This window comes from Enoplosus armatus, chromosome 3, assembly GCF_043641665.1.
Source record: "Enoplosus armatus isolate fEnoArm2 chromosome 3, fEnoArm2.hap1, whole genome shotgun sequence".
Classification (NCBI taxonomy): Eukaryota; Metazoa; Chordata; class Actinopteri; order Centrarchiformes; family Enoplosidae; genus Enoplosus; species Enoplosus armatus.
This window is the reverse complement of record NC_092182.1, coordinates 23,317,586-23,338,660: the sequence shown is the minus strand read 5'-3', so window position 1 is coordinate 23,338,660 and position 21,075 is coordinate 23,317,586. Positions and strand designations below refer to the sequence as shown.

The 21,075-nt window shown below is 40.4% G+C and overlaps 1 protein-coding gene across 1 annotated transcript in view; it reads left to right on the top strand.

Moving 5' to 3' along the window:
- Positions 1-21,075, top strand: part of LOC139283491 (plasma membrane calcium-transporting ATPase 1-like) — an 81,426-nt gene that overhangs the window by 33,150 nt on the left and 27,201 nt on the right. The window contains exons 3-7 of the mRNA XM_070903516.1: positions 10,991-11,188; positions 12,121-12,378; positions 13,041-13,166; positions 14,233-14,358; positions 17,970-18,005. Coding sequence (XP_070759617.1) covers positions 10,991-11,188; positions 12,121-12,378; positions 13,041-13,166; positions 14,233-14,358; positions 17,970-18,005 — 744 coding nt within the window. The remainder of the gene's footprint in view (positions 1-10,990; positions 11,189-12,120; positions 12,379-13,040; positions 13,167-14,232; positions 14,359-17,969; positions 18,006-21,075) is intronic.

Genomic DNA, 21,075 nt, shown 5'->3' with positions numbered 1-21,075 from the left:
TCAGCAGCATTTTCTGTGTTTGCTAACATTTTATAGTACTTCAGTGATTCAGTATTTCAAGTCCATGAAGTTGTTGGGCTTGTGAGAGACAGATAAAGCTCCAAAACCACTGGATCCTGCATTTCACATAATGCAACTGGACACTACCTTTCATTACGCCTGTCCTCCAGTTTGCAAGGCAGGCTTTCTGTTGTAAATGTGTAACCTGAGATCACCCCGATGACATCACTATGACATCATCAGGGTTGTTTCTTCCTCCAGAGCCACAGAAGACATGTAAAAAACATGAAGTGGCCCTTTAAATCTGTATTTATGATTCTGTGTCACGCTGTACGGTTGTTCCAGTATTGGAATTGATTTATAGTTTAGTGTTGCATTTTACCCGTTAACAGCACCACAGATGAACACATAGCACTATTAGGACTTCTTAATGGTTCTAATGGTTGAGAGCTCTGGGGGAAAACAATGGCAAGTGTATTTTACTACTATGGGTCCAACAGTTCTGTTGGAAATCACACATGTATCGACCGCTGGGGAAGCTACTAAATGCAACAGAGGAAGAACAACTGGCGTATCTGTTTACAGTGCCGTCAAACAAACCGTGGGCTGAGAGGATTCATCTCCTCACTTCGTTTTGATGAAAAAAGTAAAATAATTGGCAATTTGCAGTCAATAATTGGCCTTTGGCCCTTTTAATTGGCCTGATTTCATGCTGTGCCCAGCACAGTAAAAGGAGTTTACCGCCATGATGTGTTGGTGTGCTGGTTCTAAGTAGAGCCTCTCACCTGCAGCTCTTCATGGAACAACTCTCTCTCAGCAGATCATTAAAAATGATCATTAATAAATTGCAGAAAATTACTTGTTTTGTAGATGGATTTTAAGTTATCAGTCTAATAATGAGCCTCCCCCAACATCAGAAAGAAATGGTGTGTTTGCATTAACAGTATCTTAACACAGCTGTTTCCTGTGAATGTAAAGGTCTCTTGAATCAGGTGCAGAAAAGGCGGACTTACCACCAACAATGGAAACTAGTAAATGGGGAAGTAATTACAGTATGTAAATACATCAAATGGTGATTGCTGAAAAATGTTGACCATAAATAGTATCAAAAGCGGGGGACTGTAATAATGAAAATCTTAAGGAATATAACTTAATTATGAGTGTAATTTGCATTATAAAGAGCCAGTACAAGTCAGTATCGTGTCTCTGTGACAGAAGGGAAACCTGCATGAAACCTGAGTTTCACACAGCAGTTATCCGTTTCTCACCTGATTTCTCACATTGATCTGGTTTCTTGTGGACATGTACACACAGTCAGTGTCTGCCCTGTACTGGAGCTGAGATGAATCATGTTTCTCACATCCTAAAACACAACAGAAAACTTGTTTTACTGTCTGATAGCCAGTTAACCTGATTAGCTCAGTAACAGAGGCATTATGTTAGCAGTGAGCGACTTCACACAGTTATATTTAACTGTGTTTCTGTATCAGCTCGCTGTTCTGGCTGTGATAATGAGATGTTTCTTCTTCAGCTGCCTTTGTTTCCAGTCTGTAGAATCAGCTACTCATTGGACACTGACCTGACTGTCATCATACCTGACCACACACACACACACACACACACGGCTCAGCTGCAGTTGTGCATCCCGCTGGTTAATGTGTATTGATGAATCAGTCTGCTGCCTCTTTGGAGGTCATTGATTGTCATTCTTGTCATTTTACAAAATCTGAGTGTATTTCATGTTGAGAGGACACGCAGCCTCTGAGCATGAGACACACAGCCAGATGTAAACTTTATTTAAACAGGACCTGGGTTACAAAGAGCTTCACAAAGAGCTTCACAAAGAGACACATACATACCTAAAAATAAACTACTATTTTAGGAAAATGCTAATGAACAGCAGCGTGTTCTGTCACTGCTCAGGTGAGAAGAACACAGGAGATGATTTCTTTTTGTTTCCGTAGCATCACTTTTATTCCTCCATGTAAAGAAGATCAGACAAACATCCAGGACTGAGAGCTGAAACTGTCAGATAAGAATGGATTTGAACAGTCACTGTCATCGGCGGATAAATCAGAAGTTCAGTTTTGTGCAGATTGAACAGTGTGGATGCTGCAGAGATTTTGTGCTGGGTCTCTCATGTACAGATATTTGTCCCTCAGATAAGAGCTACAGAGAACATGTGATCAGATGAAACTGATTGGACAGATACTGGACAGATGAAGTTTATGTTTCTGTGTTGGATGTGACCGACTGAACCTCCTCAAACCTGTAACTATGGCTACAACTACTGACGATTCAGTCCATTGACTCCCAAACCGGACGTTCTTGTATTCCAGGAGGTTCTTGTGCAGGTGGGACGGGAAAAGATTGTGGACTAGCTCAACAGAACAATTAACATAAACAGGATAACAAATTGTTGCGAGGCTGATCTTTTGTATATTTATTGTCACAATTACCAATAAACGACCAGCCGACTGCACTGTATCTCCACCAGCTGGAGTCAGTTGTAACACCTGAACACCGCCTGCTGCGACGTGTGAAAACTAGTTAGCAAGAGGGCGGAGAAGTCGGGATTAAAATGTAATGAACAAACGCTTGAAACGTCCAACTTCTGTCAAGCGGTAGTACGAATATTAAACTAAAGAAATCAAACCGTGTAGTTAAACTGAACTAACCCTCTTCACTTTGTATTTAAAATATAAGCCATGTAACTGCTATTGTGCAGATATTTATTTTGTATTGTTTTTTGGGCAGATCTGTGGAAAAAGCATCTAAGCTTCAGGCCTCTTGGTGGGCAGTTCCCATGGCAGCTGCTGACTGAGAGCGCCATTCATTTTTTTCCCCCTTTTTTAACAAGCCCACTACTGTAAATGGACATAACCAACACTATGGTTATGTCCATTTACAATATTCGACATTTTGGAGGACCCATCGTGCAGTTTTGTTTGTGTTCCACTCAAAGTGGAAGCTAGTTAGCCTAGCTTTCTAACATTAGCACTGATTAACCTTTTTGTTCATTTTATATGAACACCTGCAGAGTCATCAGCAGCTCCTGCACACTGCTGCTGTGTTCGTCCTGCAGTATAATAAGGAGAGGGTCTCGCTCGCAGTAGCTTAGCTGTCTTTCATGGGTCCAAATGTGGAGATGGCAAATTACCAGACTGTCAAAACTCACAGCTACAGGTAGCCCTGTGACCTCAGAGCTCAGTACATTACTTTGTGATTCAAATCATGTAGGAAGTTCTTAAATTTCAGATGGAAGTGAGCCACTGTCGGCCCCCCCCAGCTGGTTAAATGCCTGTGTGGCTGTTGGGACTGAAGTGATGCTCTGGACATTATGAAAGCCCAACCACACAGATTAAACACGTCAGACAAAAATGTTTGGAAACCACTAGTTTAGTCTATAAAATGCAAGAAAACAGTCAAAAAAAGGCCCATCACAACATCCCAGAGCCCAAGTTGACGCACTGGTTTGTTTTTTGTTGACATGCCTTGTTTTATCTGACCAACAGCTCAAAACCCAAAGATATTTAGTTTCCATTGAAATAAAAACAGAGAAAGCAAATCCTCACAGTGGAGCAGCTGCAACTGGAGAACGGTTAATGGAGTTAATGATTGATGAATGATTCTTTTCACTAATGACAGACAAATGTCCTCATCTCCTCGCTGCAATTGCCACTCTTGGTAACAACCCAGCCGATACTGGATTTGTGAGGTCGACGCCAACATCGATATTAAAAAAAAAAATCTGATGATCACAACTCAAATTCATTGTTTTACATAATAAAGATCCCTTAAATGTTCTTTGTTCTCTAAGCATAGTTGCCAAGAAATGTACTGAGCAAATGGCTAATCATCAGTCAAGCTATAAATCAGTTCACACACACACACACACACACACACACACACACACAAACAATAGTAGTAGTGTATGAAGGTTCAGAGGTTTCTCGGCCTGCTGGCGTGTCAGATCATTTCAATGCTCTGTGGTGTGAGAAGTCAGCAACCAATCTGAGATTCAGCTTGAGCTGCGTGACCCGAGTCTCATTTACTGTAACACACATACATACACACACACACACACACACACACACACACACACACACACACACGGCCTCAGGTCATCCATGTCTTTGCCAGATGAAGCAGAATGCTCCTTTGAGCGATCAGTAAGAGGGAGAAAGACACCAAGACATGCAACCCTCTTCATGTCTTCCTTTCTTCCTTTCTTTGTGTCAGGTTTTTCACTCTGTCACGTCTCTAATAGAGAAGTAAAATAAACTGTTATCTGTAGTCCGTCTCACCCTCTGAAATTCTCGCTCCAGACTAAACAGAAACCTGAAAATAGCTGAGAAATACAAATTCATCCATCCATTAGTTATACCCGCTTATCCTTGAGGGTTTTGGGGGAGATGGAGTCAGTCCCAGCTGGCTGTGGGCGGAGGCGGGGTACACCCTATGAAGCTCAGTCATTGCATCATCCTGCAGCAGAGGATGTGACTGTGTCTGTATTAAAGGCAGGTTTATCTCCTGTAGACGCCAGTCTGTGGATATTGAAGATACTGTCATCATTCTCCACCCTCAGTGTCAGCCTTTAAATTAAAGTCTTCTGTTAAATCTGGTGTTGTTTTGCTTCTCTCTGTTCCTACATAATAGAAAAGCTGCGCACACCAACGGTTGTAGTGAGGTGCTGATCACTGGAAGTAGACTTGAGAGTAGAAAGAAAGTGTCACCTCATGGACGGAACATAGATTATGATAAGTGTTTTCTGTAATGTAGCTTTATTTATTGGATGAAGGTATTTCTGATGTTCATCTAGAGCTGATGTACTTTTTCTGTCTATTAGAAATCTATTCAAAATGTATCATTTTGAAGATACTTAACCAAAAACTTAAATCTCTATATGGTATGAGACATGGTGCTTGTTGTCACTTTGAAGTAATTTGATTGGCTGTATCTCCTGCCTCTTGATTGTTTTCTTTTCTCACCCTAATGGTGGAACACGATTATCTAATAACTATATACATCACTAAAATACATGAGAGGCACAAGCAGGGCTAGGTGTGTGCATGGCTCTGGTGTATTCATACTTATGGGCCATGGATTTGTCTGTGCGTTCGTGCGTGTCACTTGTGCGTTCGTGCGTGTCACTTGTGCGTGACTTGTGTGTCACATGTGCGTGACTTGTGTGTCACCACATACCATTGCATGCCATTACTCCACATATCTTCATGCATTTTTAAACAGATTGAAAGGACTTTTTTTCCCAGACAGACTGGAGAAAGGACAGATACATACAGTGACACACAGTGCAGAGCTGTTTTTTAAAGGAATAGTTACAAAATAGTTTGGTCCAGTTGGATGTCACAGTGGAGACAGAAAGAAATATAATAACTAAAGTGTTTGTTAGTGTACAGTGTGTTCATAAAGAGGGTTGACCAGCTGAGAGGATGGCTTCTGTAGGCGTTACCATGGCAACTGTGCACATGATCACACACATGGGTTATAAAAAGGCAGTTCAGCTCTCAGATCCACTTCTTTTATGTCTCTGTGTGCTGTAAAATACTGCCCAGTATCAAACGTTAACATTAAACGTCTGGTCAGATTCATATTGTCATCTAATTATTCTCTGATCAGTTCCAGTTTACATCATAATTTTAGATTGTATTTCATTTATACCAAAGAACGGCTGCTTGTGTTTAAACAATATTTAACATCTGAAACCTTTGACTTCTTTTGTTTATTGGAAACAAGAGTTTTGTAGAAAAACATTTAGGTTTCTCAAAGTAGCCAAAAAGTTTGCTATTATATTGGCTCAATGCTAATATTGAACTGACAGTGTCAAGTACTTGCACTTTTACATTTGACTAAAAAGCTTACGGATCCTCAGAAGACAGCCTGTCTGTCATTTCTGTTTTCATGCAGAATTTAAACTTACATACTCTAGAGCTCGCTACGTTAGTTTCAACCAAACATTATCACATCTTTGTATAAGATAAAGATAAAACAAACAGCTCTTTTCTGCCTATTTTCTGTCTGCTTGCACCAACCAAGAAACGTCTTTTCCATTAAAGTCAATCAGAGATGGAGACCACTAGGAGCTGGAAGATATAAACATGAGAATGCGTTTTAGTCCCTAGTATTGCTGCAGGCTTCATCAGGGCTACATAAGGCCATGTTTGTGTGATTTGAAGTGGAATGGTAACCATGCCCAGCCTAACCCTCTAACAGGTGCTGGTCGGGTTTTGGAGCAAACTCATTTAGCGATTACGTTTAAAATCTAGTAGAGAAATATGAGCCTCAGCGGTCAAGACTTTCAATTCACTTCAAGAAATTCACATTTTGGGATAATTGCTGCAGATTAAATTTAATTTGATAAATATGCTTTTGAACCTCACAAATTGTAGGTCAGGTTTCAAATTGAATTCAGCAGAAACTCAATTTCCACCTTAATACATGTGGCTTCAGCCAGGTTCGTGTCCACTGGCATCTTTGCATTGATTTTATATGTAACTGCTTAACAGTTGATACTCTTGGTTTTTGCTTGAAATTGGTCACATACAGATGAAGCTGAAGCTGAAGCCTGACATTAGCACCACTTGTTTCTGTCAGTGACTGTCAGTCCAGCTGTGGGACAGCAGTGAAAGAATAAAGCACCGCAGGATGATGGTAGAAAAGATGGAGACAAAGACAGAACTGGTGGATGAACCGCAGAGATGATAAAGGAAATGGGGAGCAGTTCTGACAACATGGAGGAGAGAGAAGGAGAAACAGTTCTCTGTCTTTGTGGTGGACATCAAACATTCGGAACAATTAGACTGGACATTAATTCCTGCTGCTGTAGTCTCATCTGTCAGGGGGAGAATGAATGAAAGTGAAAACTGTGTGTTAAAGAGACCTCTTTTTTTGGACCAATGAAGTCCATTTCTGCTGGAAGCTGAAATTCATAAACATCTGTGACAGGCGAGCGTGCAGCAGACTGCTGTTACTGGAACATCATCTCACAGCTTTAATCTGCATCTCCACGGGGATGTTCACCGACACAGCGAGCCGACGCCAGGCACCAGATGAAACCCGCCGCCACAATCACAACATTAAACCAGGAAAAACAGACTTGTATCAAACAGCCAGTAAAGGTGCTCTGTGATTCTGTTTTTCTTTATTTTAGCGCGACAGGAGCTTTCAGCATCAATCACTGGCTTCAAAATGATCAAACCAAACTTTGAAGTAAACCACAGTGAGAAGAAACATTGCTGATGATGACTTTGACAACCGGTGTATTTTTAAAGTCTGTGTTTGTGCAGCGGCTCATCATGAAGTTTTCTGCTCTAAACCGCAGACATGTCAGTCAGACATGTCAGGAAGCTGCTGCTTGGGTAGAGTGCTGTGTTAATAGTGTAGCTTTCAAGTTTCACTTTGAAAAGCTTTTTATTTACATCTCTCACATCAGTTTACCTCATCTATCATCTCTGCTCATCTCATCTACCTGAGATCGCCTCACTTCGCCTCCTTTCAATCTGAAATCATCTCATCCCACCTAAGATTGAGCCATCTCATTTAATCTCATCTCATTTTACCTCCTTTCATCTCATCTTGTCTCCTCTCCTCTTATTTCAAATCACCTTATTTCATATCACCTCACCTAAGATAACCCCCCCCCCCCCCCCCCCGAACTCATCTTACTTCCCCTCATGTCCATTCACATCACTTGATATATTCTCATTTTGTCGTCTCACACCACGCAGCCTCTCATCTCATATCACCTCACCTCATCTAGTCTTACATTATCTCATCTCAGTCACCTTTAGCTGTCAATTGTTAAATATAAATATTCTTCCATTGAAGCCATCCAATCAAGGCTACGCGACATGAGTGATGAGGAAACGAGTACCTCTGTGTGCGCAGTGGTTGTTTTATAATCTGAAATGGCAGATTACTGCTTCCAAAGAAAAGAGAGACAGATGGAGAGTTGTCATGAGGAAGAGGAGGGGAACTCTTCATTCAGTCTGTCTGGAGAGAATCATCAGAGAAGGAATAAGAGGCCAAGAAACACATGGAGGCAGAAACTTACGGAGTCCTCCGTCATGAGAAATCCTGGCGTTGACATTCAGGTCACGTTCCACTGCACATCTCCCAATTCCACCAAGAATCCACAGCAGCCATGTTGCTGCCCACACAGCAGAGGAAGTCACGGATTTTCAGGTTTTACTGAAAAATACGTAGATTTATTCAAAAGAATCAGTAGTCGTACACTAGTTTTTATTCAGATGTGTCCCTGTGCACCCAGAGGTTGCTGCAAATAAACAGTTTACTGAAGTTAAAGTTAATGAGGTGCTGTGGTAACGAGCTCAGCCCAGAAAATGGGTATTAGAAAGTTAAATCTGATTTTCACCCGGTTAGAAACAAATAAAAACCAATAGCTCTAAAGACGAAGCCCTCCTGCTCTGCTCCATGGTAAGCCTCCATGTCGACGGAGAAATCTTTTTGTTTTTATTGTCTTTATATGGAGAATGAATGAGCAGTGAGATGTGAGTCACTGTTGGAAAATGACAGTCACTGCTCTGGAATCAATAACTCACAGATATTGTTTGGTCTTCAGAGAGCAGAGGATTGTCAGAGATCTTTCTGCAGAGAGACAGGAAGAGAAATACTGCACAAATTAGTTTAATACATCTCAACAATTCCACTTGTTTAGTTGTTGGTTGTCAAAGTAAAAGGCTGCAACTATTATTGTAACTGTTATTTTCATCATCACTTAATGTGTCAATTTTACTTTTTATTATTTTACTTATTTATTTATTCATGTTTTTGATTCTTGAGTTCCGAATGAGTGTATAACGGAGGTCTTCAGTGTCTTCCTGTGAGCCAGCTGATCCAGGCTGGGTCAGTCTGATCAGGTGGTGTTGTGTTGACATGGGGCATTTTGGCTCTGGTGGAGCAGCAGATTGTGTGTACAGCAAGGGGGGGGTTCAGGTCAGTTCAGGCTGCCTTGGACTCATCATTACCACAGACAACACACACCAGTGGTTCCTAGCCTGGGAGTCGGGACCCACACCAGGGGCCACAGGATAAACCTGAAGGGTCGTGGAATGATTGACAGGAAGAGGAACCCACAGAAAATATACTTCTGATATATAAAGTTAAATTTTTTTCTTGAGAGTTATTGTATGAATTTAGCTTGTCAACCCTCTCTGTGGTTGAACTGATCCCAACCAGTAGACACATGGAACTGGTGACAAGGGGTTGTTTTAAGGGGTCACTAGCTAAAAATGTTGGGGAACCACAGTGAAACCTGGAAAACGTCACAACTACTGTTAATAATTCGCCTCTGATCATGGGAGTTATTTTTCCAATCTGTGTGGCTGCACCTGAATGCACCATTAGTCTGACCTTTTAGTCTCCAGACAGAAAGGAGGAAATAATGAATACAAAAATACATAATTTGTCTGGGTGGAACAAATCTGTGTCGGTGATTCTCCCAAATAAATATTGTTTATGGAAATACTGCAGTCTTTCATGGCAACAAAAGTAGGTCATGTTGCAAAACTACTGTTTATAGAAATCTGTAACTTCTTGACTTTTCACAGCTATAGAGCATCTTCTGCTCTCACTGGTGAATTGTGAGACTGTGAAATCAGTATTGGACAACAAATTCAGTGACAGGGACTGCAAATCAGGAAACAATGAGATTCCATGGACGTGAGTTAGAATAAAGGTATTTAGTTATTTAATTAGTTAGTACAGTAAAAACAAGCTGTCAAATGTGTTACATACTGCTTCATGCCAGGAATGAAAGTCCACAAGAGTAAAAAGAGTCAAACACACAAGTCATCCCGACAGTAGCCAATTCATCAGTTACTTAGAATGTTTCATTAGCAGCTCATTAGCTCCAAATAGCTAGCATGGTGGCTAGCGTGGTTAGCAGTAAGCTGATAAAGGAAAACTAAGTTGTACTTAATTACAAATTAAAAATCACAAAACAGCTGAAGTAAAGAGAGAACTTAGAGATGATGTTTTAACAAGGGTCGTAGATAAACGTTGCCTGTCAATATTTGACGTAACAGTGTCAGTTGGAACTGTGTCTGTAGTGGTTGCGACTAGCAACAGAATGTTTTTTCAATGTTTATGGTTTTTAGCAGCCTTGACAGCACGGGACAGAGAGGAGTGAACGCTGTAGACGTTTTTAGACAGCAGAGATTACAACTAGAGACTGTTGGTGAGTTTTATGGATATGGACGAAAGTTAGGATGACAGAAGACTGCTGTAGTGGAAAGTAAATCCCAGGAACACACTTACGTTTGAGAAAGAAAGACATCATTGAGTTACAGAAGCGAGTGGAACAGAGGTTAGTCCAGATGTGACGTCATGACTTCGGCTCTCTATTGTGCACGAACATCTGTCTGAACCTGTACACGAGGGACGAAGGTACATCATGTTTCTGTACAGCTGCTGCTGCTACGTGATGATGTTACAATGTCATGATATCCTGGGAGCCCAGATAAAAGAATTTAGTTTGTCTCAGGGGTAAACGTGATTCCTGAGTTCATAAGAAGAGGAGATTAACCATAAAAATGACTTCAAAGGGAAACCTTTTGGATTTCAACCCTTTAAGTTACAACAGACACACTGCTGAATGAATCCAACGATTGTACTTTTGTTAAAATTGTCACCTGTCATTTTTCTTTTAATTTATTGTATTATCTTTTTTGAGAAGTTATGATATGATCTATATACTGCACATGTACATACTGTGGGACTCCTGTAGCAACGCTTTCCCCTTAGCTTTCATCCACACACCTGAAACTCATTTGTGTCCAGTCTTGTGTTTGAATTGACTTCAGCACCCTGAAGAAGGCTTCTAGCCAAATCAGAAAAATGTTTTTACCTTTTGTTAATAAAGCAAAGACTCACTCCAAATATTTCTCCAAATATAAGAAAGGTTTTCTGTATTGATGTGAATATTAATGTCACGTGTTCGTGTCTGCAGGTCTGTCTGGTAACCCCGTTGATTTGGAGAAACGTCATGCGTCGTATGGCCAGAACTTCATCCCCCCCAAGAAGGCCAAGACGTTCCTGCAGCTGGTGTGGGAGGCTCTGCAGGACGTCACGCTTATAATCCTGGAAATCGCCGCCATCATCTCGCTGGGCCTGTCCTTCTACCATCCACCAGGGGGCGACAGTGAAGGTCGGTACAGTCAAAGTCTGAACTTTCTTCTGGCAAAATGAATACAAAGACCACTGAGGTCATGTCCTCGCTATTTATTTTACTTTATATTTTTATGTGTGTTTAAATTTTGAGGTTTTAGTAATCTGGGGGGAGTTTACCTTCTACAATTAAAACACATGATGGGTGTTTTTTTTTTTTAAGCTGATCCCAGTATTTTTAGACTCTATGTATTTAAATTTGATCACTGTTGGGCCAACAGCATAATACAGAAATCAAGGTTTCAGTATTTCGCCACCAGAATTTCATTCCTTGAAACACCATTTAGACCTTCATGTTTAGGGAAATAAAATGTTCAGAAAATATAATTGATAGTTAACAGAATAAATGAAATCTGTAATTTCTGGTAATCTGATTTCTTTCTTTTTTTTTTATAATTATGTTATATTTTATTTTAACAATCCATTTTTTTTGGGGGGGGGGACTCAGTATGTAATATTTTTATAGAATTGTAATTTTTCATTTACTGTATATTTTTATAGAATAAGTTATTTGTTGTGTTTGTTATATTTGTTTTTTATTCATTTGTATCCGTCCCTTTCTTTCTTTATTCATATATTTATTTTATATTAATTTACCCATCAGCAATATAATTTGACCTCAGTATTTATAAAATCCTGGCTACAGCCCTGTGCAAAATGATTAGATAAATATGTTTTTTTATCTACAAATGGTAATAATTAGCTTGGGATTGAATTTACAAAAGAAAAAGAAAATAGAAAAAGTAAAGTTTGTGTTGAAAACATTGTTGTTAAAACTAGTATTAAAATAAAACCTATTTGAAGCTGTAATATAGTAGCACAGTTTTAGTTTGACAGAGCTGCTCTGACCTGTTTGGATATATTTGTTTGGTGAAAGTGATTTGAATTCATCGTGTCCTCGTCTTCTCGCAGCATGTGGTCAGGTTGCAGGCGGCGTCGAGGACGAGGGCGAGGCCCAGGCCGGCTGGATCGAGGGCGCCGCCATCCTGTTCTCGGTCATCATCGTGGTCTTGGTGACGGCCTTCAACGATTGGTCCAAGGAGAAGCAGTTCCGCGGGCTGCAAAGTCGCATCGAGCAGGAACAAAAGTTCACCGTCATCCGTAAAGGCCAGGTCATCCAGATCCCTGTGGCCGAGATCGTAGTGGGAGACATCGCTCAGATCAAATACGGTACAAGACCACAGACACCAGACGAAAATACGAAACCTGTGACATTAATAACGGCCTCACAAGTTTAACGGCAGACTCAAACACGACTGGATGGTTCCTGCTTTTTGTCATTTTCTGTTTAATGTTCATTCTGATTGTTTCTACATTGACGCACATCTTGAGAGTTTTACCAAGACCCATCTCAAACCGGAAAAGACCATCCCCAAACTGTTGTCACAAAGCTGGAAGCACACATCATTGTAAAACATCATTGTATGCTGGAGCATTAAGATTTCCCTAGACCAAGTATGTGTACGGGGTCCTATCGGCTGATGGGAAATCTTCATATACACAGAAAGTGATGCATCATAATTACATATTTAAAGGGGATGAAAGAAAATTTGAATCCAAGTTAAAAAGTGACCTCTAAGACCTCCGTCGTCTGTGTTGTTAAACTCTGGTCTGAAGCCTCACTGACTGGGTGGTGCATGAGAGCGCTGTGGATTTTTTTATTTCTTACAATGAAATATGTCTTTCACATTAATAGGAGAGTTAAACGTATGTGCTCAGCAGTTTGGTAGAAGTGTTTAATGTTTTGGTGTTCGGCCTTCGTCAGAGCATGAGAGGACTGCGGCAAAGAGCAAAAATAAATGAAACGCACCCTCTGACCTCTGTGCCTGCAGGAGACCTGCTGCCTGCTGACGGGATCCTGATCCAAGGCAATGACCTGAAGATTGACGAAAGCTCTCTGACCGGAGAGTCCGATCAGGTCCGCAAGTCTCTGGAGAAGGACCCCATGCTGCTGTCTGGTGAGTGCCTGCTCACAGTCTCATCTCGTGGGCCCACAGCGATGATTCATCTTTGAAGGGACTCTGCCGATGTTCACTGCCCTTAAACAAACACATCATTGTTTCTGTTTGATTCTTGTCTGGAAGGAAAATCCTCTGAAGCAGGATGTGGAACCAGATCTGGTTATTGATCAGTGTGCATTATGTCCATATCACCGGGCAGGTACAAATATAAACAGTAAAACAATTGGAGACTAATGCATGAGGATAAAAAGAAATCAAATCACTTAAAGATAAAAAAAAAGTCAGTGTCTCAAAATAGAACAAAGGCAAGTCCTGGAGAATCTCATTTTATGGTCAGTTTCTCCAGGCTTGTCCATTTTCGTCAACTTGCTGGAGTGAGATTTTGATTTTTTTTTGCTTCTGTTTTGTTGTTTGTTCTTCTAAATCACATTAAACGTACTTGTACTTTGATAATCTAACTGTATAAAATATGTTTTTTGATGGACATTTCAATCTCTAATAGATGCAGAATTGTGGAGTTCAATGAAAGAGGAAAACCTCAACATACACGAAAGATGTTTTGGAGAGGTCTTTGTGTTTGTGTGTCCGTAATGTAGATTCATAATATTTATGGACCAGTCATGGTGCTGAAATATGGAAAATGTGTGACATTCAGATATTGGAGGTAACTTATATAAGCTTTATAGCTTTATTTTTCTAGATAAAAGCCAGTGTCTCATGCCAAAAGCATGAAAGTTGGCAACCGTGATTTCTCTCTCTGAGACTCAGAACCTTTAACCAAAATGTCTGGTTTATCCTTGTTGAGCTGTAAGATGTTTTGTGACATCCAGGCACTCATATCAAAAATTTAAAAAGAGCAATTATTGATACTGTGTCTAAGATTTATCCTTTGGGAACTCGGCAAGTTGATATCGACAAACAAAAATGCCAACAGCGGTCTTTTAAATTATTCAGTGATGCAGCTGAAGAAAAGATTAGACAGATGAAATGATAAAGAAATGACAGTAACACAGTGACAGTTTAAAACCAAGTTCCAGTTGTGACTTTTTGAATCTTTCCTCAGGGACCCATGTAATGGAAGGATCAGGCAGGATGGTGGTGTCAGCCGTCGGCCTCAACTCCCAAACCGGCATCATCTTTACTCTGCTGGGCGCCAGCGAGAACGACGAAGAGAAGAAGGTCAAGAAAAGTAAGACACGAGACAAATCCTGTCACCCATGTCTCAGAAAATGTTGAAGTGTTGAAGGTCATACGAGGACTCTGTGTGTGAAGTGTTGGGAGGAAAGTTCGGCTAGAAAGACGACTATCACCGTGTCAGCTTCTGAATATTTCTACTCTACTGTGCGAACAGTGCAGATTGGAAATATTTGCACGTTTTTTTTTATCGGCTGGTGTTGATTTGAAGTTTCTCCTGTCCTACAAGCCGACTCTGTCAGCAGGTAGAGTTCATCCAGTCTGAGCTGATAACAGCTGAGCTGTTTGAAGGGTCTAACTATAATATCTTAACATTAGTGAGCTTCAATCTGATCACAAAACATCATCAGTGATTAAATGAGACCATGGATGAGTTCACCTGTAGTGATCATATCTGCTAAACAACAGCAACAAGTTCACAAGTTTTCTTCTACTTGACCGTTCACTAAACCCCTCCCCTAAACAGTGATTGACCAATCATAGCTTAGCAAGCACAACAAGGCATGGCAGCGTTTGGAGTTCGCCACATGTTAATGCGGTTTACATGGGGTTGTAGTAAGTGATACAGTTTGTATGGTGGCGTCATTGCTAAGTTAGCATGCCTGGCTAACTAGCTTACTACCTACAGTTGTAGTCGAGGCTTTGACTGAAAGGAATGTATCTGATCATAACTTTTTCCTTGTTAAACTGTTCCTGCAATATAGTAATAAACTGGTGCTCCTTTATTTCCACGTCTTGTACATGGATCATCAGCTGGTGGATGTTGTATCTGTACCTGGGACCTGTTAGCTTTAGCCTCAGTCTGTTTTGCATCATTACATGATGCTGAGTTATCGCAATATGTTTATGGCAATTAAATGCGTATTTAGGAGATTCTCATTTGAACTTTTCAACTTCTCAAGAATCAGTTGGAAACATTAAAAAAACTAGAATCAAATGAGAGTTTTCAAGTAACTGAGGGGAGTTAACGTAAGTTAGCAAGGTAGCTAGAGCTGATAAAGTCTGCCGGTGATTTTGTTATTTCAGCAAAATCGTTGGTCGCTGGATAAATTTACTTTAATTTTTTACTTTTGTCTAAAATCAAGGACCTATAGTTTCAAAATGACTAATTATTTTAATGGTTAATCTGTCACTGTTATCATTGTAAACTAAATAAGTGCTCGATGGGAAGTTTGACAGGTGTAGCAACAGTAATCAAATTTGTATTTTTTGTTGTACTCTTGCAAATGAATGCATCGTTGTGGACGTTTCAGTCAGTCAAGGACAAAATAATCCACTAAAATACAAAGAATCAGTTGGGCTGGTCACCTGAATAAACACTACATCCTGGTCTCATTTATTCATGGTAGTTTATGGCCACTGTACTGTGGTATTGATTTGACAGTGATGTAATGTTGGTTACAAATGCAAAACGTACCTTCCTTTGTTTACATGCAGTTGCTTTTCGAAGTGGAACCCTTCAAAAGCCAAAGTCCTGATGATCCTCGTATCACAGAGCAGTTTGATGTAAACCAACAGGCTTCTGCAGTCGGTCTCTATTGCTTTTGATTTGCTTGTGATCATGCTAACCCCCTTTTACTCATGTCTTTTTCTTTAGTTTGTTTTTGTCTGATCATTTGTTTTATTGGCTAAAGTTTGAGTTTGTCAGGCATTCATTGTGAACTGGCTGAATGTACCAGCTCAGCGGAGAGAGACGCTCAGGTTTACGTTTCGGCCTCCAGTCACTGATTTTAAAAATCAAACCAGTAATGAATTCCTAATGAGGAGAACCACAAGACAAATCTTCAGATTCAACTGAAATTAGACTGAAAATTGTGAGGGCCTTCATTGACAAAATAGATGGCCTGGCCTCTAACCACAACTCTTATCTATATCTGATTCTAACCATAATCCTAAAACAAAGACTGAACCCTCAAAAAGCCCTCGAAACACATGAGGACTACACAAAATGTCCTAATTTTCCAAAAATGTCCTCATGTCCACACCTACCAAGTCTGAAACTTCAATGGGTCCTCACAAAGATAGAAGTACAAGCATTGTTGTCTTTCTCTTGTGTTCTGGTAACAGGAGACACACAGCAGACTTTACTGTCACAAATGGCTGCATCAACCTGCTGTACACACACACACACACACACACACACACACACACACATACACACACACACACACACACACACACACACACACACACTCATGCATTCTTGTAAAGTCACACCCATTGGTTATCTTACAAGCATAAGAGTCTCCACTATGTGCAAACACAGACACACACACACACACACTTTAGTCTCTGTCATCAATCACAAACCACCAGCTGAATAACAAAGAGCTGTGTTTGTGTGTGTGTGTGTGTGTGCGTGTGTTCATGTTGGCTTTGACCTTGCCACACCTCCTTTCACAATAAAAGCAGAGAGCTCCACATTAGGGCAACAGGAAGTTAATGTCCCTGACGAGGCAAATGCACCTGACCTGCACCTGTCACATACTGTCACATACATTTGATCAATACATGACAGCTGACAAGGATCAATAACAGATGTTAAGATTCACATGTACACATGTAAACAGCCATAAAGCCCAGAGTTCAGATATCTGCAACTAAATCCGTCAGTCACTGTCACAGCTAACACAACCGGAACCAGTCCACACAGTGTATGAACGCGCTGTTTTGTTCAGTATTTTCACAATAAATGTTTAAGTTGGAAGAATAATTGCAGAGTTGACCAATTCACATAAAATCAAACCTCGACCTCAACAAATCAAATCATTTGCCGCCTTTTATTAGAAAGTCGACAGCAGAGACGACAGGAAATGAAATGAGAGACAACGGCATGCAGCATTGGTCCCCTGATTCATGGTCAGCACCTTAACCACTGGGCCACCAGGGTGACCTGTTCACCTGAATGTCACCTGAATGTCACCTGAATGTATTTGGTCATAAACTGAAGCACTGGACAAATTAAAATCTTGACATGATGAGAAGTCATCGTATCATCAGTTATTACAAGCCCTCCTCAGGGCACCACGAATGTCTGTTCACAATGTCACAGCGATCCATGCGGCTGACAGATTCTTCAGAAAGCATATTGGGCTGCGACAGTCTCAACAAACCTGATCTGAAATGTGTGACTATGTTGATATGAATTGATTAAATCAAACTTAAGGTTACATCTAACTTTATTGTCATTGCATAGATGAAGGACAAACAGTATAGAGTAGGTACACTGATGACCATTATACCATATAAACAATACGCTAGTATGTTTAAAACTGTCCACATGTACAAACCAATAATGTACATTTGTTTAATACATTATAGTTCAACATTCATTTGAACATTTTTATTGATTTCGATTGCTGAGATGCTGATAAATTGATGCGGTTTCTGCTGTCAAACATTGTGGCCGCTGGTTCTCCGCTGCAGGAAGTCGTGCGTCTCTCTCTCCTCTGATTGGTCCATTCCTGCCCACAACACACACACGACACACACACACCTGTGGGTTTCTATCAGTTTGAACTTTGTGTTCTCCCTCAGTTTGATTTGATCTTATTTTTCCTTTGAGCCATCTTATCAGCATTCCGCCCTCTCTCTCTGTCCGAACAGGTAAAAAACAAGGACCCCCCGAAAATCGCAACAAAGGTAACCCCTCCATTCATCCATCTGTCCCTCTCTGTCCCTCCATCCTCCCTGTTACTCACCCCCTCCTCACCCTCCACCCAGCGGCAGGAGGAGGGTGTCCAGTCCATCTCTCTCTCTCTCTGCTGTATAAAGGGGGACGTTCTCTCGCCTTGCTTTACCTGTAAAAGGGTGCAACTCTCAACCTTCGAGTCTTTGACAGCCAATCACAGCGTCCACAGTTGTCATGGTAACTGTCATAGGGTGGCTGTGGAATTATATTTGTGCCTTTTTTGAATTCTGTCTGAGTTTTTTGCAACCACATAGATTATGTTTTGTAGAGAAATTATCACTCAGAGAATAATTTAATTTGAGAGAACAAAAATATACATTGTGCCCAATAAATATGTGTTTGCTACTAAAATAATCTCTCTCACTCAGTTTTAGTCATTTGCTCTCCAACTCGGCTGCTTGGCTAGCCCCAGCGCATTATAATCATTAATGTAGTTCCATTAAAACAATGAACTTTAACTGTGCCTCTGAATTTGAGATAAATCTCAATCATAAGAAATTATTTTGATGTGCTGCATTTCATTTTAAAAGCATGCGATAAGGAGGTTTAGAGGCGAAACGATTTGTCAACGAACATATTAGTCAATTGATTGAAACTATTTTCATAATCAATTAATTGTAGAAATCATTTTTTAAGCTAATAAAAGCTAGAACTTAGTTGGTTTCAGTTTCCCGACTGTGAATATTTGCTCTTCTATGACGGCGACTGTTGCTGACTGTTGGTCGGACAAAACAAGCAACGTTAATATGTTCAGTTGGGCTTTGGGATATTGGTAGACTTAATGATTAATCAAAAAAATATTCATATTTCATAATGAAAATATTCGTTATTTGCAGCCCTAGGGTGGTTAATAGTATTTAGTGTACCAGTTAGCTATATAAATATTACACTCAACCATCAAGGAACCACTTCAGTGATTATAATTCCTTGGCTGTGTAACCGGCAATGATCAAGTAGGCTTCAAGCTGATAACATACACATTAACGTCCAGACAGAATTTAATAAATGAACAAGATATGCAAACAGAAGTGTATAAACTGCTTATGTTGAGCGAGCGTGCAGAGCAGGGAGATTGAGAGAGTGCAAATGAGTAAAACAGAGTGATAATATCTGACACGAAATATATTTATTGAATACAAAACAAAATTATTCTTTGAGTGATAATAATTTCTCTACAAAATATAATTTATGTGGTTGCAAAAGCTCTTTTTCTGCCCTCAAAATGTCCCATCGGGCTCTACGAATAGAGACACAAACATAACTCCACCAGTGAGGGTCACTCTAACATACCAGTCTGACCTCCAAGGTGTCCTTCGTGGGTGACGCTGTGTGGAAATCAAGCGCTCCATCAGTGCCTTTTTAAATATTAGATATTTAATGGATTTGATGACTGTGTGTTTGTGTTGATGACATCAGTGCTCCAACCTCCAAACTCGACCAGCCAACCGTCCTCCATGTCCCGTGTGATCCAACACATGTCCGACTTCCTCTGCAAGCTGTCACAACACGCACAACACGCACACACACACACACACACACACACACACACACACACACACACAGCTCCCCTCCTCCCGACCTCCCATGGGTTAAGCATCTGCTGCAGACAGAATGCTTCTTGATGTACACAGAAACACACTCACACACACACACACACACACACACACACACACACACACACACACACACACACACACACTCTTTGCTCTTGGATGCTCATCACACTTTTGCACACAGAAATAATTCACAGATGACCTCCAAGAAAAACACATAAAAAAAACCCCATAAAATCTGCAGAAACGCCTCCATTCGCATGGACTGCTTTGTAGCTTTAGAGCTCTGAGCCCACAGAGACTTCATTCCTTTTAGCCTCTTTTAGCTCCGAGTTTTGGTTTCACTGCAGATTTACTGTTTGGTTTAGTTTCAGCGCTCTCGTCACGTTTCCACCAGCAGCAGGCAGCTGTTCTCACACGACTCCAATGGGATGATGATGTTTCTTTGTGTCTGCTGGATGTAGAAGTAGGCAGCTGTTTGTACTTTGTAACAGGATTGTGTATCCGTCAGCTCATGGTGGAGTTGTTCTGCCCCCTAGTGGCCAAAAAAATCAATTCATGCCCTTTTACACACCACAAGGTACGGATACTTTTCTGATACCTTGAAAAACGCTTCTCCTTTGCGTTTTTTTTTTGGATCACTGTAAAGCTACTATCAATGAACCTCAACATTTCCTGCAGATGCTTCAGTATAAAAGCCTACAAAGAAAAAGGGGCTATAAGGGCTGCAAATAAGGTTTCTTTTCATTGACGATTAATCTGTCCATCAGGATTTCCTAAAGCCCAATTTGACATCTCAAAATTGCTTATTTTTTCTGGCCAACTATCTAAAAACCAAAGATATTCTGTTTACTATCAGAAGACAAAAGCAACAAATCCTCACAAATGAGAAGCTAGAACTAATGTTTTTGCTTGAAATATAACTTTCAATAATTAATCCATTATCAAAATAGTTACCAATTAATTTTCTATAAATGGGCTAGTTGATTCATCGACTACTCGTTTAAGCTCTAGGAGGAATTATGCCCCTTTGAGCTGCTGAGAAGCTTTTAAAGTGAAACATCTGTGCAGGAAGTTTAATTGACAGTAACTCGGCGATAGAAAAAACAGCAAAATAGAAGCAGCATGAAAAAAAATGAGTGAATGAAAACAGTTTTAATGTTAGAAAGAGAAGGTGAGAGCAGCAGATTTATGTAATGCACTGTTGTTGAACTGATGGAAGTAGTCATGTCATACTCACCACTCTGCTGCCCTCACTTTCTCTTGTTAACACCAACACTGTTTTCATTCACTCTACTTTGCTTTGTTGTTTCCTCAATTAATGTTAAATTAACATCAATGAATCTCAACACTTCCTGTAGATGTTTCACATTAAAAGCCTACCAGGAAAGGGGGGGGGGGTGGGCTTTGTCTTTTGAGCTGCTGGAAGACAAATAAAAGAATGTGAAACATCTGTGCAGGAAGTGTT